The sequence below is a fragment of the Microcaecilia unicolor genome, chromosome 2, assembly GCF_901765095.1.
Source record: "Microcaecilia unicolor chromosome 2, aMicUni1.1, whole genome shotgun sequence".
Classification (NCBI taxonomy): Eukaryota; Metazoa; Chordata; class Amphibia; order Gymnophiona; family Siphonopidae; genus Microcaecilia; species Microcaecilia unicolor.
The window spans coordinates 479686667-479712064 of record NC_044032.1 but is presented as its reverse complement, the minus strand read 5'-3'; the positions used below and the strand labels follow the sequence as shown (position 1 = coordinate 479712064).

Genomic DNA, 25398 nt, shown 5'->3' with positions numbered 1-25398 from the left:
CAACCGGGCACCCTAGGGGGCACTTTTACAAAAACAAAAAAACAGGTAAAAGAGCTCCCAGGTGCATAGCACCCTTCCCTTGTGGGTTGAGCCCCCCAAATCCCCCTCAAAACCCACTGCCCACAAGTCTACACCATTACTATAGCCCTAAGGGGTGAAGGGGGGCACCTACATGTGGGTACAGTGGGTTTGGGGGGGTTGGACGACTAATAAGCATTAAGCAGCACAATTGTAACAGGTAGGGGGGATGGGCCTGGGTCCACCTGCCTGAAGTCCACTGCACCCCCTAACAACTCCTCCAGTGACCTGCATACTGCTGCCAGGGAGCTGGGTATGACATTTGAGGGTGAAAATAAAAAGTTGTGAAACATCATTTTTTTGTGGTGGGAGGGGGTTAGTGACCACTTGGGGAGTCAGGGGAGGTCATCCCCGATTCCCTCCAGTGGTCATCTGGTCATATAGGGCACTTTTTGGGGCCTTATTCGTGAAAAAACAGGGTCCAGGAAAAGTGTCCTAAATTCTAGCTAAAAACGCATACTTTTTTCCCATTATCGGTGAAATGCGCCCATCTTTGTTCGGCAGATAGCCACGCCCCAGTTCTGCCTTCGCCACACCTCTGACACGCCCCCATCAACTTTGTCCGCATCCGCGACGGAGTGCAGTTGAAAACGTCCATAAATCGGCTTTCGATTATACCGCTTTATTCATTTTTGTGAGATAAACGTCCATCTCCCGATTTAGGTCGGAACTTGGGCGTTTTTCTCGTTCGATTATAAGCAGGATAGGGTCCTATTTATCTTCTTAAAGGATGTTTGGCACACCCACAAAATGGGATTTATTCTTTTGAAAATGGGATGCCATGTTAGCTAAAAAAAGATCTTATCTATGTTTGACTAGGCCATAAAATATCCTCCTCCCTACCACCATACAGCACAAAATATACAAATCCTTTGTTGAAACCCTCTCAGTCTTTCTGTGCTGTATTTAAAGTGGAAACCCTAGGGCCTATGTACTAAAGGCTAGAAGTAGGAACTAGGCAAGCGCCTATTTGAAACCTATTCTATAAGAAAACTAGGTATCTGCTGTTCTTTTGGGGGGTTTTTGTATTTTAGTTTTATTACGTTGCAACTTTACTTACAAGCATCCACTTGCTCAAGAAAATACAATCACCAGTGTGTTAATAATACAAAAATATTAAAAAGGAAAACATAATTTGTAGGCAAAAACATCCTCATATACCTGGTGATACATTAGACCACAAATCTTGAGATAGGGGAGGATAGAGGGGGGGAGTGGAAAATTAGCATACCAACAAACTTCTAATAATGGAAAAAGGCAATGTCATGATGTCTACAGAGGTACATTGATTACACTAAAGGACAGCAGTCATCCTGGTAAGTGTTTCTTTAAATCCAAGAAGGAGCACAGCTGTTCCGCGACAAAGAATACATATCTAATACCTAACTAAACGTTTGCAAGGGTAACACAGCATAAAAGTAGCACCAAGCATTTCTTCTTTCCTGCGTGACCCATGCAACATCAGGAAATAACCTGATTCTTCGTCCATAAAATAAACCTTGCAAACTGCAGAAATATAAACACAATACCGTATTTAAATCCTGCTCAAACACAAATGATACAAGTAAAGTGGCTCTGTCTGAGATTTATTCTTGTGAGTCCAAAATAGCTGATGTATCCAAAGCTGATTGCTGATTTTCCCCCAGTACTTTAGTTGGCAAATAAAACACATTATTAACAGGAGGAAACAAGTCTTGCGGCAAAGGCAAGACCTCCTTCAGATGTTTTTTTAACATGCCATAGGTTGTATGCCCAATACCTCTGGAAGGTTAAGTAACCACAAGTTTAGATGTCTAAATTGATTCTCATATTGTTCCAACTTGCGGTGAATCAATAGTTTGTCTTTCACAAACTTCTACAGCCGCTCTAATGTCACACGATGATCAGCCTCTAAAGTCTCAAACTTATTAGCCAGAGAACCACAGGATAATTTAAAAGAGGCAATATCCAAAGAGCAATTATCAATAGTTAGCTCCAACTTGGTAAGAAAACCCCAAATGGCACCAAGAGTTACCTCTCCTGAAGATTGAGCTGTCTCATTCCTTGCTGGATTCTCAACTCGCACCTCTGATGACAAACTAGGAGTCTCAACTTCAGGGGCTAATGGCACCAAAGGCCCGTCAGTCGGGGGACCCCGAATGGCTTTCACTGCAGTGGGCTGTGTTCCGTTCTGACTTGAGGAAGAGCTCAGGCTAACAGCCGAACCCAAGTCATCCACTCCCAAAAGGGGAGAAAGCTCACAGCTGTGTGTGCCAGTGTCGAGTGCTCACGAGGGCTGAGGGAAACCTTGCCCACAATCAGGTCAGCGCTTCCACCAATGCTGCTGGCAGCAGGGGCCTGGCCTTCACTTTTTCCCTCCTCTCGAGGCTGAGACAAAAACCCAACAATCATGAGCTGAAGCGCAAAAGACATGGGAAGCGCCGCCACCTGCAGTAGGACTCTCACCTTCCCCTTCCATTTGTACGGCATCCAGGTAAGAAAATTCAGCAGAAAGGAAAATGCTTACTCAGAGTTATGTCACTAGATCTCGGGCATCTCAGCAAGCATGCTGCCATCTTGACTTCTCCCCAGTATCCCCTGTTGTTTATAGAATATTAGCATAACATGTGCCTAAAGCCACAGGACAAGCATTAAGTATTTGCAACTAACTGTACCTTGCCCATGTTATGCTCAAATATCATCTATGTGAACACCCACCTGCAAGGTTTATGCCATTGCATCTTGGCAAGTACCTACAGGATGACAAGTCATTGGGAAATGGTTATTTACATGCACATGTGTCCAACATTTATGTGGTTCTTCTCGCCTAAAACTAGGCAGCTCCTTATAGAATTATCCCCCCTCCCCACCTGTCTATGGAAAATCAAAGCCCCATCTCCCTGTATCCTTGCTTTTATGCCACAGCAAAATGTTCTCTTTCGTACGTGCCCCAAGTTGCAGACACATTGATCAGTTTGAGGCTCCCCTGAGTGACTACCTACTTGTGAGGACTGGCTATCCTGCTAGTCCTTGGAGAATCACTTGTATCAGCACCCTGAAGTGCTAAGAAAATTGTAGAGGGCAAATATGGATTATTAGATCCATCTAGTCTGCCCAATTTAGTTTCTTGTGCAATGCCAAGGACAGCCTCTGACAACCACAGAGAGCATCCTTGAGGGACCATGCCTGAGGAGACATCTCTTCTAGTACAGGGGGCTGGCAAGTCTCTCAGTTCCAGGTGGACATACCATATGGGGTGGAGTGGGGAAAATGAATAATGGATCAGGCTTGCAGTCTTGGGAATTTCAGAGTTTCACCCTACAGCAGGGATTCTATGTTAAAGACTAAGGTCCATTCGTCATACATAGTTTAATCCACTCATACAACTGATGGTTCAGTAAACCATCTAGAATCACTAATATTAAACAGCCACTCTGAACAGCATCAACTATCCTTAGAATGACAGCTATCAAGGTGGTGGGTTTTTCTGGGGTTAACTTGAGTCTCTTAATATGAAGGGGATGTGTTTTTCCCCCCTCCACATTCAACAGTAGTTTTTATCAGTGCATCACCCATTTGCTTAATGAATGTACTTTCAGAGTACCTAAGCAAGTGGTAAAACAATAAAAAAAAAGAAAGGGTAGTTCATCAATTGTTTAGTTTAGTTTAATTGATTTGACTGACTGCTTTTGAGGAAAAGCACTAAAGTGGTTTACAGTTACAAATAACCACAGAGACCAGTTAAGTACAGTAAACAAAGGTTCCCTAGTTACAAACCAGAAGAGTTTATAAGAAGGTGTAGAGAAGGCAGGGAGGGGTAGAACCATACATGGCCAGGCCCACCGAAGACACTCACATTCTCTAGAACTTTATAGGTGGTGGTATTACTGTTCAAAAATCCAGATCATTAGGATGGATTTGAATGAGGAATATGTGGAGGATGATTGGAAGGAGACGGACAGCAAATTCTAGAAATCCATTGCTGTGTAGCTAAAAGTCAACTAGTATGTACACTCAAGCCATGTTCTGCTTGAGGAGGAGGTATAACTAAAAGACAGTGTTGAGTGGATCTCCGATGTTCCCCTAAGAGATAATGGATAAGATAGGGAAAATCTATGAGTAAGGCTCTCAAAACAAGAATTAGGATTTTACATTTTATCCTACACAAAATAGGAAGCCAGTTGTATTCTATCAGAAAGGAGGGCGGCATGATCATACTTCTTTGCTCCTGTGATCATTTTTATGGCACAGATTTGTACAAGTTGAAGACACTTCATCTTTGTGACTGAATGTAGATTATGTTTTCAAAGGAATGGACGATGCAGGTGAATCTGACAACAAAAATGACCTTTTAATCAGTAGTATGTATTCCTTTCTCATTAATAACACAGGGTTTATGGTGAGATATTCTCCTCTGTTCAGAGATAACAGGTTTCCAGAGCTCAACACTAGCACACTTTTGAGAATAATCATTCATGGTAGAGGCAACTGAGTCAGAGGGTTGAGAAGATGGGAAAGTTAGCTTCTTCACAGACTGCAGACCTTTCAGAAGCACTCCTTAGAACTATAAAAATGGCCTAGCGAAGGCACAAGTTGGAAGAGTGCCAGGGCAGCTCTGATAGGGATAGGCTAATTGTCTAACTCTCTGCGTACCTGGTCCAAAGTCAGGACTAGAAATCTATATTAAAATTTAGCTTTCCAGTAAATTCAGTAATATAGATAGATGGATAGATAGTAATCATATGCCTAATGAAAATATAGAATGGACTTATGGGAAACTTATATACAATAATTAATATTGTATTTAGACTCTACTGAAGTACAGTATACATTTTACACAAATGTTAAAATGTTGCTTGACTGTTGACTCATTTCATTTTTCTTCCAAGCATTTAGAGTGTCTTGCTGCTGACTCAGAGCCAGTGGATAAAAATCACTGCTGAGCATCATCTCCCTTTACTCCCTAGAGCTTGCTGACAGGCCAAAAGTGAACTGCCACATTTTTTTTCAAGATGGCTGACAGCACCTGACTCTGGACAAAAAACTGCTTTCACGGCTTCTACATTGTAAATGATTTCTGAGACACCAAATGATGACTTCATCCAAATATATTAAATGCAAACCATATGCTTCTTAACACTCTTCTTCCCACCGGGTTCCTACTGCTGAAAACAGCATGAAATATACTGGAATAAGTGATGTGGCTATGCATGGGTAAGTTTTCATGGAAACACACAGGACACAGCACAAAACAAAGCTGACTGCTTTCTTGCAATCTGCCCCATGTGACTGATATCAAAGAAAGACAGCTTTCATAAAGTTGTAAAAACCACTGGGTTGGCAGGAAAATGCTACTATAACCTGTGGCTATATTTTCAGCTAAAAAATACAAAGAATTAGCCTATATTAGAACCCACAGAACAATAAAGCTCCTTTATGTCATGTTAAAAATGTTTTGATGTCTCTACAAAAGAAATTATTTAGCAGTGCTTATCAAGAAAATGTACAATAAAGAGGTTCATTTGGATTTTCAGACGGCAACTGACAAAATCTCTTGAGAGACACCTTGGGACTCATTTTTGAAAGAGAAAAACATTTAAAAAGTGGCATAAAGCAGCATTTGGATGTTTTGCTTGCCAAAACGTCCAAATCGCTATTTTTTTTGAAACCTATTTTCCAGACATTTATCTATGCAGTTTGTCTACAGTGTGTCCAAATCACAAGGGGGCATGTTGGGGGCGGGATCAGGGTGTTCCTAACACTTGGACGTTTTTCTGCCACAATGGAACAAAACCAAAATGTCCAGGGCTATAATTTAAAAATTTTGGTCTAGACCTGTTTTTATCACAACAGTCAGAAAAAGGTGTCCTCAATGACAAGATGACCACTGGAGGGATTAAGGCATGACCCCCCCCCCCTTACTCCTCCAAAGGTCATTGACCCCCCTCCCACCCTCCAAAGATGTGAAAGAAACAGTACATACCAGCCTCTATGACAGCCTCAGATGTTATGGCCAGTTCTATTGGAGCAGCAAGCAGGACCCTTGAGTAGCCTAGTGGTTAGTGCAGTGCACTGTAGAGAAGGGGACCTAGGCCTATATCCCACTGTGGTACACTTTTGATGGAAAATGCGAGCCCTCTAAAACCCTCCAAAAACCTACTATACGCAACTGTACACCACTACAGTAGCCCTTAGAGGGCTCACCATACAACATAAGGGGGCAAGGGCGAGATGTGGAGGACTGGCCTAGTGGTTAGGGTGGTGGACTTTGGTCCTGGGGAACTGAGGAACTGAGTTCGATTCCCAGCACAGGCAGCTCCTTGTGACTCTGGGCAAGTCACTTAACCCTCCATTGCCCCATGTAAGCCGCACTGAGCCTGCCATGAGTGGGAAAGCGCGGGGTACAAATGTAACAAAAAAAAAAATGTGTACCTAGGAGCTTTTACATGAAGTCAGTGCCCCCTAGGATGCCCCACTGCTCTGCTGGGATGTCTGTGTGACTAAGAATGCTGGCTCCACCTACATCCCAATGGCTTGATTTTGTGCATTTTTCACTTGGCCTTTTTTTTTTCCTGAAAATGGACCAAAAAGATAAACGTACAAAAACATCTAGAAAGTGTCCATTTCTGGAAATTTAAAAAAAAAAAAAAAAAAGACAGAGATGTTTTGCTGTTTCCAGAGGGCTTACAATCTAAGGGGTCTTTTTTCTAAGCTGTGGATATACAGCAACTTAACAGTGTTACCACAGGGCGTGCTGAGGCATCCTGCAGTAAATTCCTACTCTGTGAGCGTTACCCACATGCTAAAAAATATTTTTTTTTTTGCAGAGGGAGTGTGTCTGGGGGGGCGGACAGTGGGCGTTTCAGTTGGTGCATCTACATTACTGCACACTGATTAGCACAGGATTAGTGCGTGAGCCATTATCGTCTACAAAATGGGTGTCAAGAAGTGCTCACCAAGGAGTTTGATTGAGAACAGGAGACGGTATGATGTCAAAATGTTGAAACCACTTAGGTTAGTCTATGTTTCCCCTTCCCCGCGCAGCCATTATTCTGCGTACACTCAAAACAAATAAAACCTAGGAGCTGATGCATCCACGTTCTCATTCTTTATGGTTGGTAGCATTTTTATTTAATCTTACTTATATTTTCAACATGCCAGCTTGTGCAGCGTACAGATGTACACAGAAGAAGTATAATAACCAAATAACGTTTCAAAGGTAGAGTAGTAATTTGTTATAAATCATAATCAGTGTGTCATTTGGAGGGGCTGGTTATAGGGACAGCCTAGCATGTGTTATATTCGTGCACAGATTTTTTTTTCTCCTGGTAAAGAGCCACTAAAACAGACATCATGTTATGAGAATCAGGTGCTCAGCATCCAGAGTTTCTATGTATTTATTTATGGCATTTATATTCCACATTAAACGTGAATTAGGTTGAAACCTGGGAGCAATTAACATCTTTTTTTTTCTGTGCCTAGATCAAGAGAGAAAAATGGTTTATGGGAATATGCTCCTTTTGTTTTGTGAAATGCAGTGGTATAGTATAGTATAGTAACATTGTAAATGACAGCAGATAAAGACCTGTACAGCCCATCCAGTCTACCCAACAAGATAAACTCATTATATATGGTATGTGATACTTCATATGTATACCAGGTCTTGATTTATCTTTGCCATTTTAGAAGTCTGCCCAGCAATATCCTTATTCTAAAATTATAAAAACGCACTTATTATTTATTACTACTATTTAAAAGAGAGAAATTGAATGAGGGCAGAGCTACCTTCATGCAGACGTCGTCAAGTCTAAATGTGCCAACATTTTCCAGTTCTGTGATATACATTTATTTCTTCTTCAAGCCATTTTCCAATAGCATTTTCTCAGTTATTATCCAAATGCAAACACAATTATAATGTTAATTAATAAGTTTTGGATGTTTCTGAATTCTATTACTCTGTCTCACTGTATTTCCAGTTTTGTCACAGTATAAGTCATCAAAAGGACAAAATATAAGAAAACCAATGGACTGCATTAGGGGCTTATAGCCACATTTAGTTATGCTTAAACAAATGACAGATCTGCATGAAATAAAATATTTATTTTTATTTTGACTTATGAAAACCACTTGTCCCTGAAACATGCTCAAAATAGAATAATCCATTTGTGCAAAAGAGAGAAAGTGAAGATGGGATTCCATGTGCCCCAATGAAAGGAGAGTTTAATTTTACTTCCAATTTTTATAACACCAGGCTTCCCAAGGCAGATTACAACAACAGTTAAGATTAACTCATCAGTAAATAGGATATCCTCACTGAAATTTGGCCATGTATTACTGTATTGTATAGAACAGTGTAGAAAAATAAGCACAAAATACAGCCTTTATTAGTGCTGTTTCCACCAGCTACAATAATTTTTGAAGCTGTTTTAGTGATATTCAGTTTTGATTTCATGATATTTTTATCTATATATGGGAAGCTTTCAAATAAATTAAAAAGCTGTGAAGTAAAAAAAAATATGTCTTTTGTTCTCCACCTTTTAAGGCACTGCCTATCCAACTGGAACAGCTTTTGACTTTTTACAGATGACCACGCATAGGCAGTCTGTTATAATCTTTTGCTATTGTTTTCAATAGCGTTTGATATTTTGGGGAGGTGAACCAGTGTGGTGGCAATCTCTGCCTACTGCCAGCAACCTCTGCCCACTGGCTTCAACCCATATAATGGGCTAGATAGCCTCGAACCGTCTCCTGTTCTCAATCTAACCTCATTGGTGCTAATATGCTAGTTTCTATTAATGGCAACATTAACGTATGGTCATTAATTCCGACAATAGAAATCGTCCATTTTACTGCTGCAGTAAAAATGGCCTTAGTGTGCAGGAAAGACCTGCGTAAGAGTGTGCTACCATCACTTTTTACCGCAGCTTAGTAAAAGCACCCCCAAGTTTGCACCTGAGGCAATGCAGGGTAAAGGGGCCATTTCACCAATGCGCAGTTAACATGTGGAGCCAGGCTAGAGCATTACTACATGAAGGGGTTTTGCGGCTGTTTGCCTGTTTTTGCATGTCAGAACCACGTTACTGCATTTTTCAGATTTTTTTTCCCTCAGGGGGCGCAGCATGGAAGGAGAGTGGATGTGGAAGAGGTAAGTGGTCTCATGTTAACTCTCAGCAGTTACTGTCTGCTAATGGGCACATTAACGCATAACCTGCGATAGAAAACAGTGGGAATGCCCCCAAAAGATGCGGCATTACATTTGCAGCTACTGTGTGGTAAATTTCTGAGTTAAGCTACAGTAATTGCAAATTTTAGCACAAGGGCCCCTAAGTGACTTACCCATGACTACAAGGAGTATCAGTGGGATTTGAACCCTAGCCTCTCTGGTTCAAAGACTGCTGTTTTAACCACTAGGATAAACAATTGATTGTTGTCCTCTTATCACTGTGTTTCACATTTAGGCTATTTCTTATGTTGCTTGTTGACCACTCAGAATATTAGATGGTGGGGGGGGGGGGGGGGGGGTTGAGGTGTAAAAATCTTTACAATAAATAAGTAAATTCCTCAGCAGGGGTAAAAATGTAGATTCTCAATATATATAAAAATCTCCCAGAATGGATTCAGAAAATACACAAGTCCACTAGGTTAAAAGAATTCATACTTGTAGGACTTGGGGCAGGATAAACAAGAATTAGAACACACTTCTTGGTCTTTAAAATGAGACCTTCATAACCAGAAGAAAGGACTAAAGGGCAGGAGATGAAGGGTGATGAGTTTTTAAAGATGGTTAACATCCTTCCCCTATTTTCTCTGGCTTTGACTAATGCTCACAAAGGAAGTCCAGGGAACAAATCTGGTGCATAACATGAGCAGTCTCCTGGAGACGAGACTCTCTCACATATGAGTTATCCACCTTACGGTCAGCAGGTAAATCAAACATAATTGGTATTTTGTTTTTAACAAATCTTCTATTGATTAGTCCAAAGGCTATGTTGCCCTTATCTGCCCAAACATTGCTAAACTCTTGTCTGGTAAGTGGTCAAAGGAGTTCAAATTACTACTAGCCAGTCATGAGCTCAGGTTTGGAAAGGTGAGTAATTACGTACAATCTAGCTTCAATGATTATGGCATTCTTACTAGGATAATCAAAACATACTGCCTTTCAGCAACTTGATCTCGATATCTCTCATTAACCACTAATATTCCTGGGAGAATTCTGAGTATACATTTAAAAATTCTGTGCATAATATTTTAAAATTCTTGCAAAATGCTGCATACTTCATTTCTAATTTTTGTTGTGCAGAATTCTCCCCTCAAGAGACCTGGCTACTCCCTTCGACACCCCCTCCCAGTTTTTGTTTCTCCCCAACTTAGCTTTAACCCCCCCCCCCCCCCCCCACCTTCCTCCCTCCAACACCCCAGCCCTTTCTGCCTCCTCTTCAGGATACAAAAAAGAATCAATCCCATTAGAAGATATGTGTGAATATCGCTTAATAACCAACCTGGGACCTGCACCACCAGATGTTTATCCGCGCTATATTAATATTTGTAAAGAGAATTTTGGAAGAGAAACAGGAGAAGTCAGTATAGGCTGTAAAATACAGCCGAGCTTAATTTCAGTGAGAACTGCCGCAAATATGGTTCACTTAAGAAGCTCTATATATCTTTAAAACTCCTGCCATTATTCCCCTCCCTTTGTATAGAGCTTCTTAAGTGAACCGTATTTGAGGCAATTTTCACTGAAACTAAGCTCTGGCTGTATTCGCAATTATGTTTTCTAATGGGATGATTCTTTTGTTTTTTGCTTTTGTTTTCATTTATGTCTCCCTTGAGGGTTATTTCATTGTTAAGTGATCCTCTCCACGGTGAACATCCTCTACCTTTCTCTTGCTGTCCTTGTGTTCTTTTTCCCAGCCCTCCAAACTTTGTCTCTCTCTGCTCTCCTGTTCTTTTTCTTTACCATTAACCTACACCCCACCCCGAGCAAGATCCCCAACTCTGTTCCAAAGGTCTTTCATTTTTCTTTCTTTCTCCTTCCCTGGGCACACATGTCCAGCTCTTTTTCTCTCTCCCACTTGCCTTCTCCACTCCTACCCCAGCACACATCCTTAAATCTTTCTCTCTTCCCCCAAGGTACCCTTCTCCAGCCCTCTTTCTCCACTACCCCTCTCCCAGGGCACACATCCCACATTACTTACTACATTCCCCTTCCTCCCACAGAACACATCAGCAGCTTGCTCTCTCCCCTTTGCCCCCCTCCTCCTGCCAATCATGCAAGAAGAGGAAAGCAGCTACCCATGGGATTGAAACCTCCTCCACTTCTGTCCTAGGCCTGACTTCTATGGTATCCCACATGGCTCAAGCCAGAACAGCACAGTTCAAATTGGTGGTTAGACTCAGGACTGCAGAGAAAGATGTGGCCTGATGCACAGCTGCTCTCCTCCTCCTCTTGCCATATGATGGGTATGGGGATGGGGAAAGGGAATCCATGCGAACCGTTGCTCCCTCCTGGTCCCTGTACAGAATTCTGCAAAGGAGTGGAACAGAGGTCAAATCTGCACTGCAGAGTTGTGCAGAATTCCCTCAGGAGCACACTAAAGTCCTGATGCTCAAAAGTAAATGCAGGTGCTAGGGGCAATTAGTGCCATACTAGTGCCCGTATTTACCTGCGCAGAATGTTCTGAGGGGTCTAGTGCAGCGAACGACGAGCATGATAGGCCTTAGAGCAGATAGCATGCAAATGTAGTCAAACTCAGGCTAATGAGGTAATTTTGTATTCCTCCCCAATGCTCAGAAAAGAGCACCCTAAACAAACCTGCCTTACTGCTGTAAAAACTAATGCCAGGTTGGAGCAGGTGTGAGGGTGTTGAAAGAGAGGATTTCTCATGATCCTCATGCTTTTTCATGCTTCTTTCTGCAAAATCTGCAGGTTTTGATTGCTCTTGGAAGCAGAAGGAAGCCCGTGCAAGCCCTTAAGCGCTGGTCGTGAGAAACAACAGACCCTCACACATTGGCATCTCTTTGCATCTAAATTTAAAGTGTTCATGCTAACAAAAAAATAAATTAAAAATGCCCAGTGAAAGCACACATTGGCATCTGTTTCCTGCATCTAAATATAAGCGCCCCAGCGGAAAAAATTTAAATGCTTATATTTAGGCCACAGAAAACAGGCGCCAATGTGTCCTTCACATTTGGGTTTTATCAGGCATATGCACACAGGAGCCGAGCTTAACAAGAAACTCTTCTGTGCGTGCACGAAGCACAATCCTCTCGCCAAACTCCCTAATGCTCAATGCTATGAGCGTACCTATATTTGCATCTCACTAGTGTTGAGCATTAGGGTGTTGTTTTTTATGCGCTGTTCTGGAGGTATTTTTACAGCGCTATTTGGAACAGCACTGGAATTTTCAGAATCGGGGCCTAAGTTGTTTTCCTTCAGTAACAGCCTTGCTCCAACACCTAACTATAAATGTGAGTCAATACAGAAATTAAAAACCAATCAACAGTCATAAAACAATAATCAGATTAGAAAACAGTCACGAACACCACTGTTCAAAGAACATCCAGTACAGAAAATGAAGATAAAGGCCTATGGCTAACTCTTAACAAGAGTAAACAAACTGGGGAGTGTCTGAAGTCTTCCAAATGAGTAATAAAGGGTAGCAGACCTTAGGGCTCCATCAAGATGTACAACAGGTACCAATGAAGGAACCAATTTAAAATGCATATGATCCCCTTCCCTCCCAGAAAATGTAACAGGCTATGGAACAACTAACCTGGCCCGTAAATAGTAGCCCAAAATCTAGTGTAATCTGATTGATGGCTTTTTTCCTGCAGACTAACAGGATGGTACATTCATGCTGACCTATGGAGTAAAAGAAATCTCAAATCCCTGAGTACTTCCAGCTCTTATTGAGTGGAGGCTTTCTAAAAACTAACTAGTAGACTGATTCTTTGAGGTAGAGGGGACTTGGCACATTATTAACTGTATGCTTTTCCCAGTTATTTGTTAGACTGCTAACTTATGTGTGAAATTGCTACTTGACTAACAAATGGCAAACAGCAGTACTGTCAAAACCAGGTCAGCAGAGACAACGGAGGGATGAGAAATTCCTCACTGTGGATGTAGACATCATAAACATGAATTCAGCAGATTAATGATGCACAAGAATATGATACACAAAAATACTGAAAAAAGAAGAACAATACATCTATCTGTTCAGCGGAGCTCAGAATGGAGAAATTAGGTCTTACCTGATAATTTTCTTTCCATTTAGTTCTTCACACTATTCCAGGACATATAGTAACATAGTAGATGACAGCAGAAAAAGACCTGCATGGTCCATCCAGTCTGCCCAACAAGATAAACTCATAAGTGCTACTTTTTGTGTATACCTTATCTTGATTTGTATCTGTCATTTTCAGGGCACAGATCGTATAAGTCTGCCCAGCACTATCCCTGCCTCCCAACCACCGGCTCTGGGACAGACCGTATAAATCTGCCCAGCAATATCCTCGCCTCCCAACCACCAGCCCCGCCTCCCACCACTGGCTCTGCCACCTAATCTCAGCTAAGCTTCTGAGGATCCATTCCCTCGGAACAGGATTCCTTTATGTTTATCCCAAGCATTTTTGAATTCCGTTACCATTTTCTTCTCCACCACCTCCCGCGGGAGAGCATTCCAAGCATCCACCACTCTCTCCGTGAAAAAATACAAGTGGGTAGTTATGTCCATCGACCAGCAGGTGGAGATAGAAAATACAGAACTGAGCACCACTACATAGCTCCCTGCTAGCAGCTCAGCTCCTCAGTATCCGTCCTCAAGCAAGGAAGAAAACACACTCAATCAGGAGCATAGTCAGCAATCAACATATCCAGCCCCAAGAACCATTCAAAGATAAGCCCCCTGGAAAACAGGATACAAAGACAGTACATAGAGCCACCAACAAAGGCGTCACACCACGGGAGGGCTCCTGCAATAGTGTGAAGAACTAACGGAAAGAAAATTATCAGGTAAGACCTAATTTCTCCTTCCATTACGTTCATTCCCACTATTCCAGGACAAGTGGGATGTTCAAAAGCTATTCCTACGACGGTGGGAAGCCGAATCTGCCATATGCAGAACCGACGCCCCAAATGTAACTGCTGCCTGAGCGGCACCAGCCATTCTACCATACTTACTGAACTACTACTACTACTACTACTATTTAGCATTTCTATAGCGCTACAAGGCGTACACAGCGCTGCACAAACATAGAAGAAAGACAGTCCCTGCTCAGACAGCTTACAATCTAATAGATGTGGGTACAGTGGGTTTTGGGGGCAGTTTGGAGGGCTCCCATTTACCAGCACAAGTGTAATAGGAAGGGGGGGGATGGGCCTGGGTCCGCCTGCCTGAAGTGTACTGCACCCACTAAAACTGCTCCAGGGATCTGCATACTGCTGTCATGGAGCTGGGTATGACATTTGAGGCTGGCAAAAAATATTTTTTACATTTTTTTGAGGTGGGAGGGGGTTAGTGACCACTGGGGGAGTAAGGGGAGGTCATCCCTGATTCTCTCCGGTGGTCATCTGGTCAGTTCGGGCACCTTTTTGTGGCTTGGTCGTAAGAAAAAAAGGGCCAGGTAAGTCGTCCAAGTGTTCATCAGTGACACCCTTTTTTTTCCATTATGAGCTGAGGATGCCCATGTGATAGGCACGCCCAAGTCCCGCTTTCACTACGTCTCCGACACGCCCCCAGGAACTTTGGTCATCCCCGCGACGAAAAGCAGTTGGGAACGCCCAAAATCGGCTTTCCATTATACCGATTTGGGCGACCCTGTGAGAAGGACGCCCATCTTCCGATTTCGAAAATAAGCCTGTCAATGTCCTAACCTTTGCAGCCAATCCTTTTAGCTTCTTTTTAAATATTTTCCTCATGTTATTATAGTCACCCTTTCAAAAATTAAATGCAGCTACAGCAGATTTCCTTTGTGGCTTCATTCTAGAAAGTAGCTCAAACTTGATCATTTTATGATCACTGTTTCCTCTCAAACTATGCTCTGACCTCCACCAAGGACTAGATTTAAAATGGCTCCCCCTCTTGTCGGTTTCTGGACCAGCTGCCCCAAGAAGCAGTCATTTATTAGATCTAGGAATTTTATCTTCCTGGCACTCCCTGATGTAACATTTATCCAGTCAATTTTGGGGTAATTGAATTCACCCATTATTATAGTGTGGCCCAATTTGAGAGCTTTCCTAATTTCTGGAAACATTTTGTCATCTCTCTGTTTTGTCCTGGAAGATGATAGTATAGCCTTACAAGAATACTCCTTCCCTTCACACATGGAATTTCTATCCATAATTTATTTATTAGGATTTATTTACCACTTTTTTGAAGGAATTCACTCAAGGCGGTGTACAGTAAGAATAGATTAAACATGAGCAATAGGCAATTACAGAAGTAAAAATATTCAAATAACAATACAAAGTATGGCGTAGTATACTACTTACAATGACAACACAATACGTAATAGAACATTTTAATTGATAGTGAAGGGTAAAAGCAAAGATGGAACATATAGATAGCTAAGAGAGTAAGAAGATTTTGAAAGTAAAGTGAAAGAAAGTTGCTATTTATTTCATGTTGAATGTTTATTTTGTTTGACTCAATTCCCTCTTTTATAGTGCAACCCTCCCCCCTCCAATTTGATCTCCTCTATCATTGTGATATAATTTGTACCCTGTTAACACAGTGTCCCCCACTGATTGTCCTCCTTCCACCAAATCTCTGAAACGCCTATTTTATCTACCTCATCATTTAGTGCTATAAACTCCAACTCTCTGATCTTATTTTTTAGGCTTGAAGTTCATGGGGATAACTTGTTCTCCCCATTAGACACTCCCAGTTTTTTTTCACCATTATTGAAACCTCTCTATTGTGATTCCCTAAAGTTCCTGTTTCAATAGTATACTCCACACAAAACCATATTCGATACTTGGCGACTGTCGACTCCATCCCCCCCCCCCCCCCCCCCCATTTTAGTTTAAAAGCTGCTCTATCTCCTTTTTAAAGGCAGCCGGGTTCCATCCCAGTTAAGGTGGAGTTCATCCTTTTGTTACAGGCTCCCCCTTTCCCAGAATGTAGCCCAGTTCCTAACAAATCTAAATCCCTCATCCCTATACCATCATCTCAACCACGGACTGGGTCATGAATATGGAACAGGAAGTATTTCTGAAAATGCTACCCTGGAGGATCTGGAAACCAGTTTTCTACCTAAGAGCTTAAATTTAGCTTCCAGAACCTCCATCTCACATTTTCCTATGTCACTGGTACTCAAATGTACTGAGATAGCCAGCTCCTTCCCAGCACTATCTAAAATCCTATCTAGGTGACGCGTGAAGTCTGCCACCTTCGACCAGCCAATCCTCATGTCCACCAGCCACCCAGCTACCTACATGCCTAATGACTGAATCACCAATTACAACAGTTGTCCTAACCCTTCCTTCCTGGGCAGAACTTCTTGGAAACATATCCTCAGTGCGAGAGAATAGTGCATCCCCTGGTGGGCAGATCCTGGCTACAGGAGAATTTTCTACTTTACCAGGATGATGCTCTCCTTTTAGGATTCTATCTGTCATGCCCAAAACATTGGCACCAAAACAAAATACACCCTAGGCCTAAGTTTCCATGTGGTTTATAGAACAAGCCAAGCACCCATCTGCACAACTAAATTTAGTCACGAGCAGTTATGCCAAGTAAAAGTTGGAGTAAATGCCAACACCTAAATTAGGCGTGGGCTGGTGTATTCTATAACCACGCACATAGATTGTAGAAATGCCCACGACCTGCCCATTCCATGCCCATGGCCACGCCCCTTGAACTATGCAACTTGGAATTTACACACATCACGTTATAGAATATGCTTAGATAGTTGTAAACGTAAATTCTAATTAATGTCAATTAGTGTCAATAATAGCTTGTTAATTGGCAATTATCAGTGCTGATTAGCTTGTTAACTAATTAAGTTGTGCGTGCTAATCCAGAATAAAATCAAATTTGTGCAAGCAACTTAAGTTGCGCTATATAGAATCTGGGTGATAATACGCACACGAATTGCTAAACTATGGAAAAAAAAGCTGGTATAACACATACATGAATATAACGCACATGTTATAAGAGTAGAAATCTAACAAGTCTTCTGCCAGCATTTGCCCCGAATCCGGTATCACTTTCCCCTTGCCTCTCTCCATGCATCCTGAATCAACTGGCGGCAATCAGCGTTTTGCTGACCGTTGCCGATGCCGTAAATTCAATGCTGGGTCAGGTTTGGACTCCTGCATTAAATTCTCAGGTATATGAGAGCTGCAAAAACGTAGCCGGTTAAGTTCAGCACTTAACCAACTATAGTGAATATGTGATAGACAGGACCATATAAAAAATCACGAATATCAGCACTTCACCGGCCAAGTACTGATTCGGCCTCTGGAACGTCCCCCAAAATTGCCGATTTCAGGTTGGGCGCTAACCAAGTGGCACTATCCGGCAACAGTCAATATGCCCAGACAGCACCAGACAAGGATTTAAATTGCAAACATCAAAGTGATTTACAAATCACATAGCATGTTCTGGGGTGCAGGAAAAGCAATGTGCAAGGCATTTCATCAACAGCACTATGCTTCTATGAGTACGCGCCACAAATTACAACCATTATTATTTTAACTGCAGACGTTTAATAACAGTAAGCACTGAGAGCATTCCTTTTGTTCCCCAAGGAGCGCTCTGGCCTGTAAGCCTCCAACTAAAGAAGACCAGAATTCCATAGTCAGGAGCACAAAGTCTTAATTTAAACCTTTGGTTGTTTTATTCTTCACAGATCTCTGCTCGTCTCACCCTTTTTCTTTTAGTCTCCTGGGTGGCTGCTTTTTTTATGGGATAAAGAACAATTTCTGCTAATCACAGGAATGTTAAGACTGATTAAAGGGGGGAGGGGGGGGTTCCTCCTCCAGGACTTGTAATTATTCTCTGTACTCTAACAGGCATCCCAAATTTTGTGGTAAGCCACAAAACCTCTTAAACCTGGCTATTTGAGGAAGCGTCCATTTTCTTTCTCAGTTCTACAGGTTATTTGCCTTTACTGGCACCCTTTTCCTCTTGTATGAGTGCTGTCTGTTCCGTTTCTCTTAACTCCTGGGAGGTGATATGCTCTGTGGTATACATGCACTAAAACCATGCCCCAGAATGCCCACATGCATATTGTGTTAAAATAAATATAGTCTCGCCACATGCCTATTTTTTAAAGGTATATGCAGCCATGCAATTTTTTTAAAGTCCTTTTCTGTAAAAAAAAAAAAAAAAAAAAAAAAGCTTTCCTCTGTATTTCCAGCAATGTCAGCGACTCCCAATACGTGAGACTCACAGGCACCCTAATATTAAAAGTTTATTTTACTAGTAATAACATTTCAACAAAATAAACACATTATACAAAACCTTATCTAAAATTAGCATAAGGCAACTGCACAACTACTTTTCAGAGCTAGAAATAAAACAGAAGTTGTGACTGAAAACAACGCAATTTCAGGCCCTGAGAGTCACTGACCCATCACAGTAACACAGTAATATAGCAAATGATGGTGGAAAAAGACCAATTGACCTATCTGGCAGCCCACTTATTCTGTCCACACTGCTGAGGATACAACCCAGCTGCCTGCCACAGAGAACTAGATCTTTCCTTATCCACACCCGTCTTTTTGTTTTACCTTTTGGTACTCCACCATCTTGAGTAGATGAGTATCCAAAAAGATCTACTTAGTTTGTTCTTTCCAGTATACCACCTTTCACACGTCTAACCCAATGTTCTCTGATAAAGGCAATAGCTAGTAAACTAGTATGGCCATTGCCTAAACATTAGGTCCTCTGTATTGCTTGTCAGACAGATCAAGCTGCCAAGATACTTATAATTTTCATCAGATGTATGCTTCCATTTGGTCTTTGATATATGTTAATTTGCATTAGAGTATAAGTGGAGTCATAGGAGCCAACTTTTCAAAATTATTGGGGGTGCTAAGCTGTCATGTCCCCTACCCCAACGCAAGTGGCGTCCTCGGGTTGCGCAGGGTCCTGTCGACAAACACACTTGACTGGCTCAGCCCTGAGCCTATGTGTGTGTAGTTCTTCTCTGGCTACAGGTGCCTTGATTGCCTTGCTCTCATGCACCTGGATCTGCTCTGCCTGGCTTCCAGGCTCCTTAATTGCGTTGCTACCACGCACCTGTGTTTGCTCTCTCTCTCTGCCTACCTGACCTATGGAAGCTCTCCTCTCCAGCTGGTTCCTGTCGACGTCAGAAGACTGCACTATTTCTGGAACGCTTTCCCTCTGCCTCATTGCTTCGGCTTCTATTTGGGGTAAGCGTTTCTTTACTCTGTGCTTTTGCCTGCCTTGCTTTCTTGATTTTTGACTCTGCTTGAACCTGGATTACTCTCTTGCTTGCTGCCTGCCTGACAGAACCTGCCTGTACCTGGATTACTCTCTTGCTTGCCGCCTGCCTGATAGAACCTGCCTGTACCTGGATTACTCTCTTGTCTGCTCCCTGCCTGTAAGTCCCTGCCTGTTCCTGGACTATAAGTACATAAGTAATGCCATATTGGGAAAAGACCAAGGGTCCATCGAGCCCAGCATCCTGTCCACGACAGCGACCAATCCAGGCCAAGGGCACCTGGCAAGCTTCCCAAACGCACAAACATTCTATACATGTTATTCCTGGAATTGTGGATTCCGGCTTGTTGCAAGTGGCCTGCTTCCGGACCTTTCCTTTAAGTTCTCCTTTGGCTGGTTTCTCAGCACCCCTCGTCTCATCTTTCTGCACAAGTCCTGCCGGCCACCCGCACCTGGGGGCTCAACCTCCGGGGAATGGCAGTCACTGCAGGTGAACCTCGGGGTTGCTTGGTCATCAAGCAGAATCCGGGTCCGTGTCATTCACACCCGGCACCACACTACTTGGCACAAGAACTCACAACTCTGACATAAGCCCAATGGAAATAACCCCTCCCTGGACACATACATGGAAGTTTCTCAATATTGGGGGTGCTCAAGCACCCACAGAAACCACAAAGTTGGCTCCTATGAGTGGAGTGGAGGAGTAGCCTAGTGGTTACAGCACCAGTCTGGACTACTGCTCCTTGAGATCTTGGGCAAGTCATTTAACCCTCCATTACTTCAGGTACAAAATTAGATTGTGAGCCCTCCAGGGACAGAGAAATACCCAGAGTACCTGAATGTAACTCACCTTGAGCTACTACTAAAAAAAGGTGTGAGCAAAATCCAAGTAAATAAGATGAGCTATGCTGGATCAGATCAAACGGGCCATCAAGCTCTTTGCCCTATCAATCCAGGTAAGAGGTATCCCAGCAGACTCCCCAAAAGTAGATCCATTTCTTATTGCTCACCACCATGATTAAGTGATGGCTTTTCCCAATTTATTTGGATTACAGTGCTTTATGAATTTTTCTTCAAGGAACTTATCTTCTAAACCCAACTGTGTGAACTGCCTTGACAGCGTCCTTCGGCAACAAATTTCACTGCTTGATTGTGTGCTGAGGGGAAAAAAAGAAACTCTCTCTGATATTCTTTATCTTGGAAACCCTGAAAAAGAGAAGATTCCAACCCTGGAAGGACTACCTGCTTCTACTTTGCATTACTGCATCATTAGATAAGAAATGTTAATAAAATTGGCAATAATAATAATGGACAATTTCAATTACTCCATTACTGATTGGATTAAAGTCTCATGAGGACATGCTACTGAACTGGCATTTCTAGATGCCATAAAAGACTGCTTCCTGGAACAAATGAGAGATGGGAGACCAACTTTAGATATAGTTCTCAATGGGTTTCTGGACCTGGATAATATGGTGAAGCCACTTAGCAACTGTGATCATAATGCAATCAAATCTGCTGCAGTCACGTGAGGGAGAATCTATTCTGCTCGCATTCATAACAGGAAATTGATCAAATGAGGAAATTAGAAGAAAATTTTGCATAATAGGTGGATATTATATTAAAAAAAACACCATCTTCAAATCTTAGGAAAAATGTATTCCAGACATTTAAAAAAAAGTTGAGAAAAGGTCAAATGACTGTTAGCAGGATTCAGTGGAGCTGGGAAAGCGGCTTTTAAAGCAAACAAAGAGAATCCTTTACAAAATATGTTAACGAGGCGCAAGTGAGGAAAACATGAAAGAGCATAAGCTCTGGCAAGTTAGATATAGAATTTGAGAAGTTTTCCACACAGGTAATAACTAAAATTAAAAATCTTTCAGTGAGCCAGTAGGATCACTGGATAACCAGGGAATGAAAAAAAGGTGCATGAAGAAGCCAAAGCCAATGTAGAAAAATAAAGGAATTCTTCGCGTCAGTTTTTACTGAGGATAAAGTTGGGGAAATAGCCACATTCAACTGTTCTTTGAAGGTCATGAGTCAGAGGAGATGGAAAGGCTGAACAGGTTAGGAATTTTCAGCTTGGAGGAGAGGGGACAAGATAAAGGTTATAAAATTATGTATGGTGTAGAATACGTTCATAGGGAATGGTTATTTAACAGATAATACTGAGACTAAGGGACACTCCATGAAATTTCAGAGAGATATTTTATACTGGAGGAACAGCCTAATAGTTAGAGCAGTGGGCTGAGAACCAAGGGAGCCTAGTTCAAATCCCACTGCTGCTCCTTGTAATTTTGGGTAAATCACTTAACCCTCCGTTGCCTCAAGTTCAAACTCAGACTATGAGCCTTCTGGGAACAGAAAAATACCTACTATACCTGAATGTACACTGCTTTAAATAACTTGCAGGCAATACATAAGAAATTTCAGAAAATGTTTTATTTAACATACAAATTGAGTGCCAGAGAATGTGATTAAGGATAGTGGCATAGCTGATTTTTTTTAAAAAAGGTTTGAACAAGTCTCTTAAGCACATGTCCATATATAATTATTAGACAGGCAGACAGACTTTCTTATCTGAGTGGGCAATACCGAAAACACTTTCCCACTGGGAGACACCCAAGAGGCTCAGACTGGCTGAAGCGAGAGAAGAATGCTTATGAAAAGACAGGTTTCTCTTCTACCATGTGTACAATACAATTTACTAAAACACATCATCTTTTTATTGGGTTTGCTGTATTTTTCAGCTTTCAGAGAACAAAAAGCTTACAGAGATCTGCATTATAAAGATTTCACCTTTCCAAAAGAACAACATATTATTCATTATTACTGCAATTTTCAGAGCCAGTTCTGTGGATAAAACAGTGTTCCACTGCTCATCCTGCACATCTTATAGGGATGGGCTGTCGTTTGCAAGGACATAGGAAATGTCAACATCCAAACCCCATGTCACTGTATGTCACTGACAAATGAAAACAACAGAAAAAAAAAACATGACATTTTGTGTTTTTTCATTTGCAAAGAGGGCACACCCCTAATGGCATTCTCCCTGAAAAGAAAACTTAAAACTAACCAAAACACAATGAAAAATGCTGCAAACGACATGGGAAACAAAATGAAATGAAAATTTTGGGGCTGCCCATCCCTAAAGCCTAGTTCCATAACACATGTAACTAACTTTACCCCAGGGCTGGCCCAAGGGTATCTGACACCCAGCACTTACCAATCTTTCTGTGCCCACAACCCCAGTCACACAGCCACAGAAAGTGTGCAACCAATGACATCTGCCCAGATTGTGAACCCAAATGCAGGTTTTGCAACCCACAGTTTGGGAAGACCTGCCCCTAGGCAAAATTTCAGTCATGGCCTTCTCCCCTTCCATAGTCCAACATCTCCCCCCTTGGTGTCTAGCATCTCACCTTCTCCCCCTATGAGGTGTTCAACAGCTTCTCTCCCTTCTCTACCACCTCCAGGTTAGTGTCGGCACCAAAAAACAGTCAGAATATCTATAGAAGATTCACTATGGAGAGAGCAGGACCTTGAACATCTGTAGATGCTTAAGGTTTGCCAGTTCTCACCCCCTCTGCCCCCTCTGAAATTCTTGTTTTGGTATGGGCCTTGAGCATATGCAGATGCTTAAGATCCTGCACTGGCCACAATTTATTTATTTATTTATTGCATTTGTATCCCACATTATCCCACCTCTTTGCAGGCTCAATGTGGCTTACAATACATCATGGGTACTGAAAATAGAAGTGAATATACATTAGGTTTACAGAGGGTTTGTGTTACATGGTGGTGAATTACATGATGGTGTTAAAGCAAAAGACATTATACAATAAGTATCCTGCAGATGTCATGACTGCTGTATTAGTGCTGCCACTGCCTCCCCTCCCCAAATAGTGCTAATTTAGGTGGACACCTAGTCTGCCTACTTGACAGGCTGGCCTTGCTTTACCCACATTCAGCAGAGGCATTCTCAGGGGCAGGGATAAAGCAGTGACTGAAATAACATGTATACTTTTGTATTTTCAAAGGTTTGCATGTTATTTTAGCCAGAAAATACAGTTGCAACTATCTGGGTGGTTTTTCCTAAAGTAGCTTTTAAAATGAAATTATTCTTTTCCTTTGAAAACTGGTGGAAAGTCCATAGGTATAAACTACAAGAGCAGTATGGAAATCAGTTCCTATATTGTAACATTAACTGGCAAGTCACAAATCAGAAAACTACACAGATCTACTACACACTCTGCCAAAACAATGGATTTGCCAGATTTGTTTGATGAACCTCTCTGCTTTAGTAACTGGTAAATAGATCAACATGGCTGGGTTTTGTCATTTCACCTCTTCAAGGACACAATTTCAGACATCTCACCTACCACATATTCTTCGTTTATTGCCAGGTTCTAGAATATGAAAACATCACCCTGAAACTCCAGACTATAGGCCAGAGAAAGGTAACTAGCACTACTATGAGCAGAATGGTGAACAGAGAACCTTGCACTAACACACATGATCTCATTTTAATATATTTGCCCATTTTTAAGCAATACACAGGAGCTGGAGGGAAAAGAATGAGTCAGACCTTGTTAAAAAAAAAAAACACCCAATGTCTTTATTAGTAAATTAAAAGCTCCCAGGTATTCAACATAAAATGCCCGGCATGGCCATGTTTCACTGCAAACAAAATGTTTTTTGAGAGACTGTTCCCAGAATCTAGCTTTCTATGTTTTTACAACCACATCAGCCTGGTTTTATCAGCTGGTGACCTATTGCCCCTGACGCAGCCATTTTTATACTGGTGAAACATGGCCATGGTGGGCATTTTAAGTTGAATACCTGGGAGCTTTTAATCTACTAATACATTGTTTTTTTACAAGGTCTGCCTCATTATTTTATTGTCCGTATTGGATTTGGTGGACCCACTGACTTGTTTTCTGACTCTGGAGGGAAAAGGACAGGTTAAGCCCTTGGTTTACAAAACCTGTGCATAAAGTTTACAGTATGTCACAAAGCATATTAGAATTGGAATTCTGGTGAGAGACAGAAAAGAAAAAGATTTCTCTAAAATGTCCATTTCTGAAAATTTCCAGAAAAGTAAATACATCTATTAGCACTGAAAATGTGGCTACGTTTGCTTGCTTCACTGATTCTCTTAATGCTGTAGCGTTTAAAGGACGCACACTGCTGTTAAAATAGCTGAGTCTGTCTCATCAGCCCTGCCCTTTGGTTAGAGGAGGAATACAGCTCGTGCTGGTGTACTCACCAATCACTATGAGGGTGTAATTCACATTGATGCTCCCAAACCCATTGGTGGCCTTGCAGATGTAGGTTCCCGCATCTTCACCTTCAACCTCTTTGATTTTTAGTCCTTGCTGGAGGACCCGAAACCGTGTCCAACCACTATGGATTGTTCGCCCGTCTTTCATCCACATAGTGAGGGGGGGTGGATCACCTTCCACTGGACAGAGAAGCTTAATGGTTCTCCCTAGTCTCACAGACTGCCGATGGATCACTTTGTCTGCAATGCGAGGAGGACCTAGACAATGATAAAACGAGAACTTTAGCTTTCCTTCTTTTTGTATTTTTTTTAAGCTGTTACATGATATGATTTTAGTTACTGTTTTCTATCTAAAAAGTGTCCTACTGAATCTTAAGGGGAGTAATATTCAGACTCACATTTTATTAAACTATATTTAACAAAAATGCATGTATTCAGAATGAAGTCCTATTTGTGTTTTACCATGGAGAGAAAATACATAGGGGCTGATATTTAGACTGCAGGAAGGAGCCTGGCTAACTCCCACGGTTGGTGGTCAGCCCAGATATTCAATGCCGGGCCATTTCCAGTAACTGGCATTGAATATCCAGTTTATTTTTAGCCACTTTAAATTTAACCAGCTAAATCGGTATTCAAAGATAGCCA

The 25398-nt window shown here is 41.8% G+C and overlaps 1 protein-coding gene across 2 annotated transcripts in view; it reads right to left on the bottom strand.

Annotated features, from left to right (window-relative positions):
• Window positions 1-25398, bottom strand: part of FGFRL1 (fibroblast growth factor receptor like 1) — a 481514-nt gene that overhangs the window by 213230 nt on the left and 242886 nt on the right. For both annotated transcript variants that reach the window (XM_030191069.1, XM_030191070.1), the window contains exon 3: window positions 24739-25011. In XM_030191069.1, the coding sequence (XP_030046929.1) occupies window positions 24739-25011 (273 nt within the window). The remainder of the gene's footprint in view (window positions 1-24738; window positions 25012-25398) is intronic.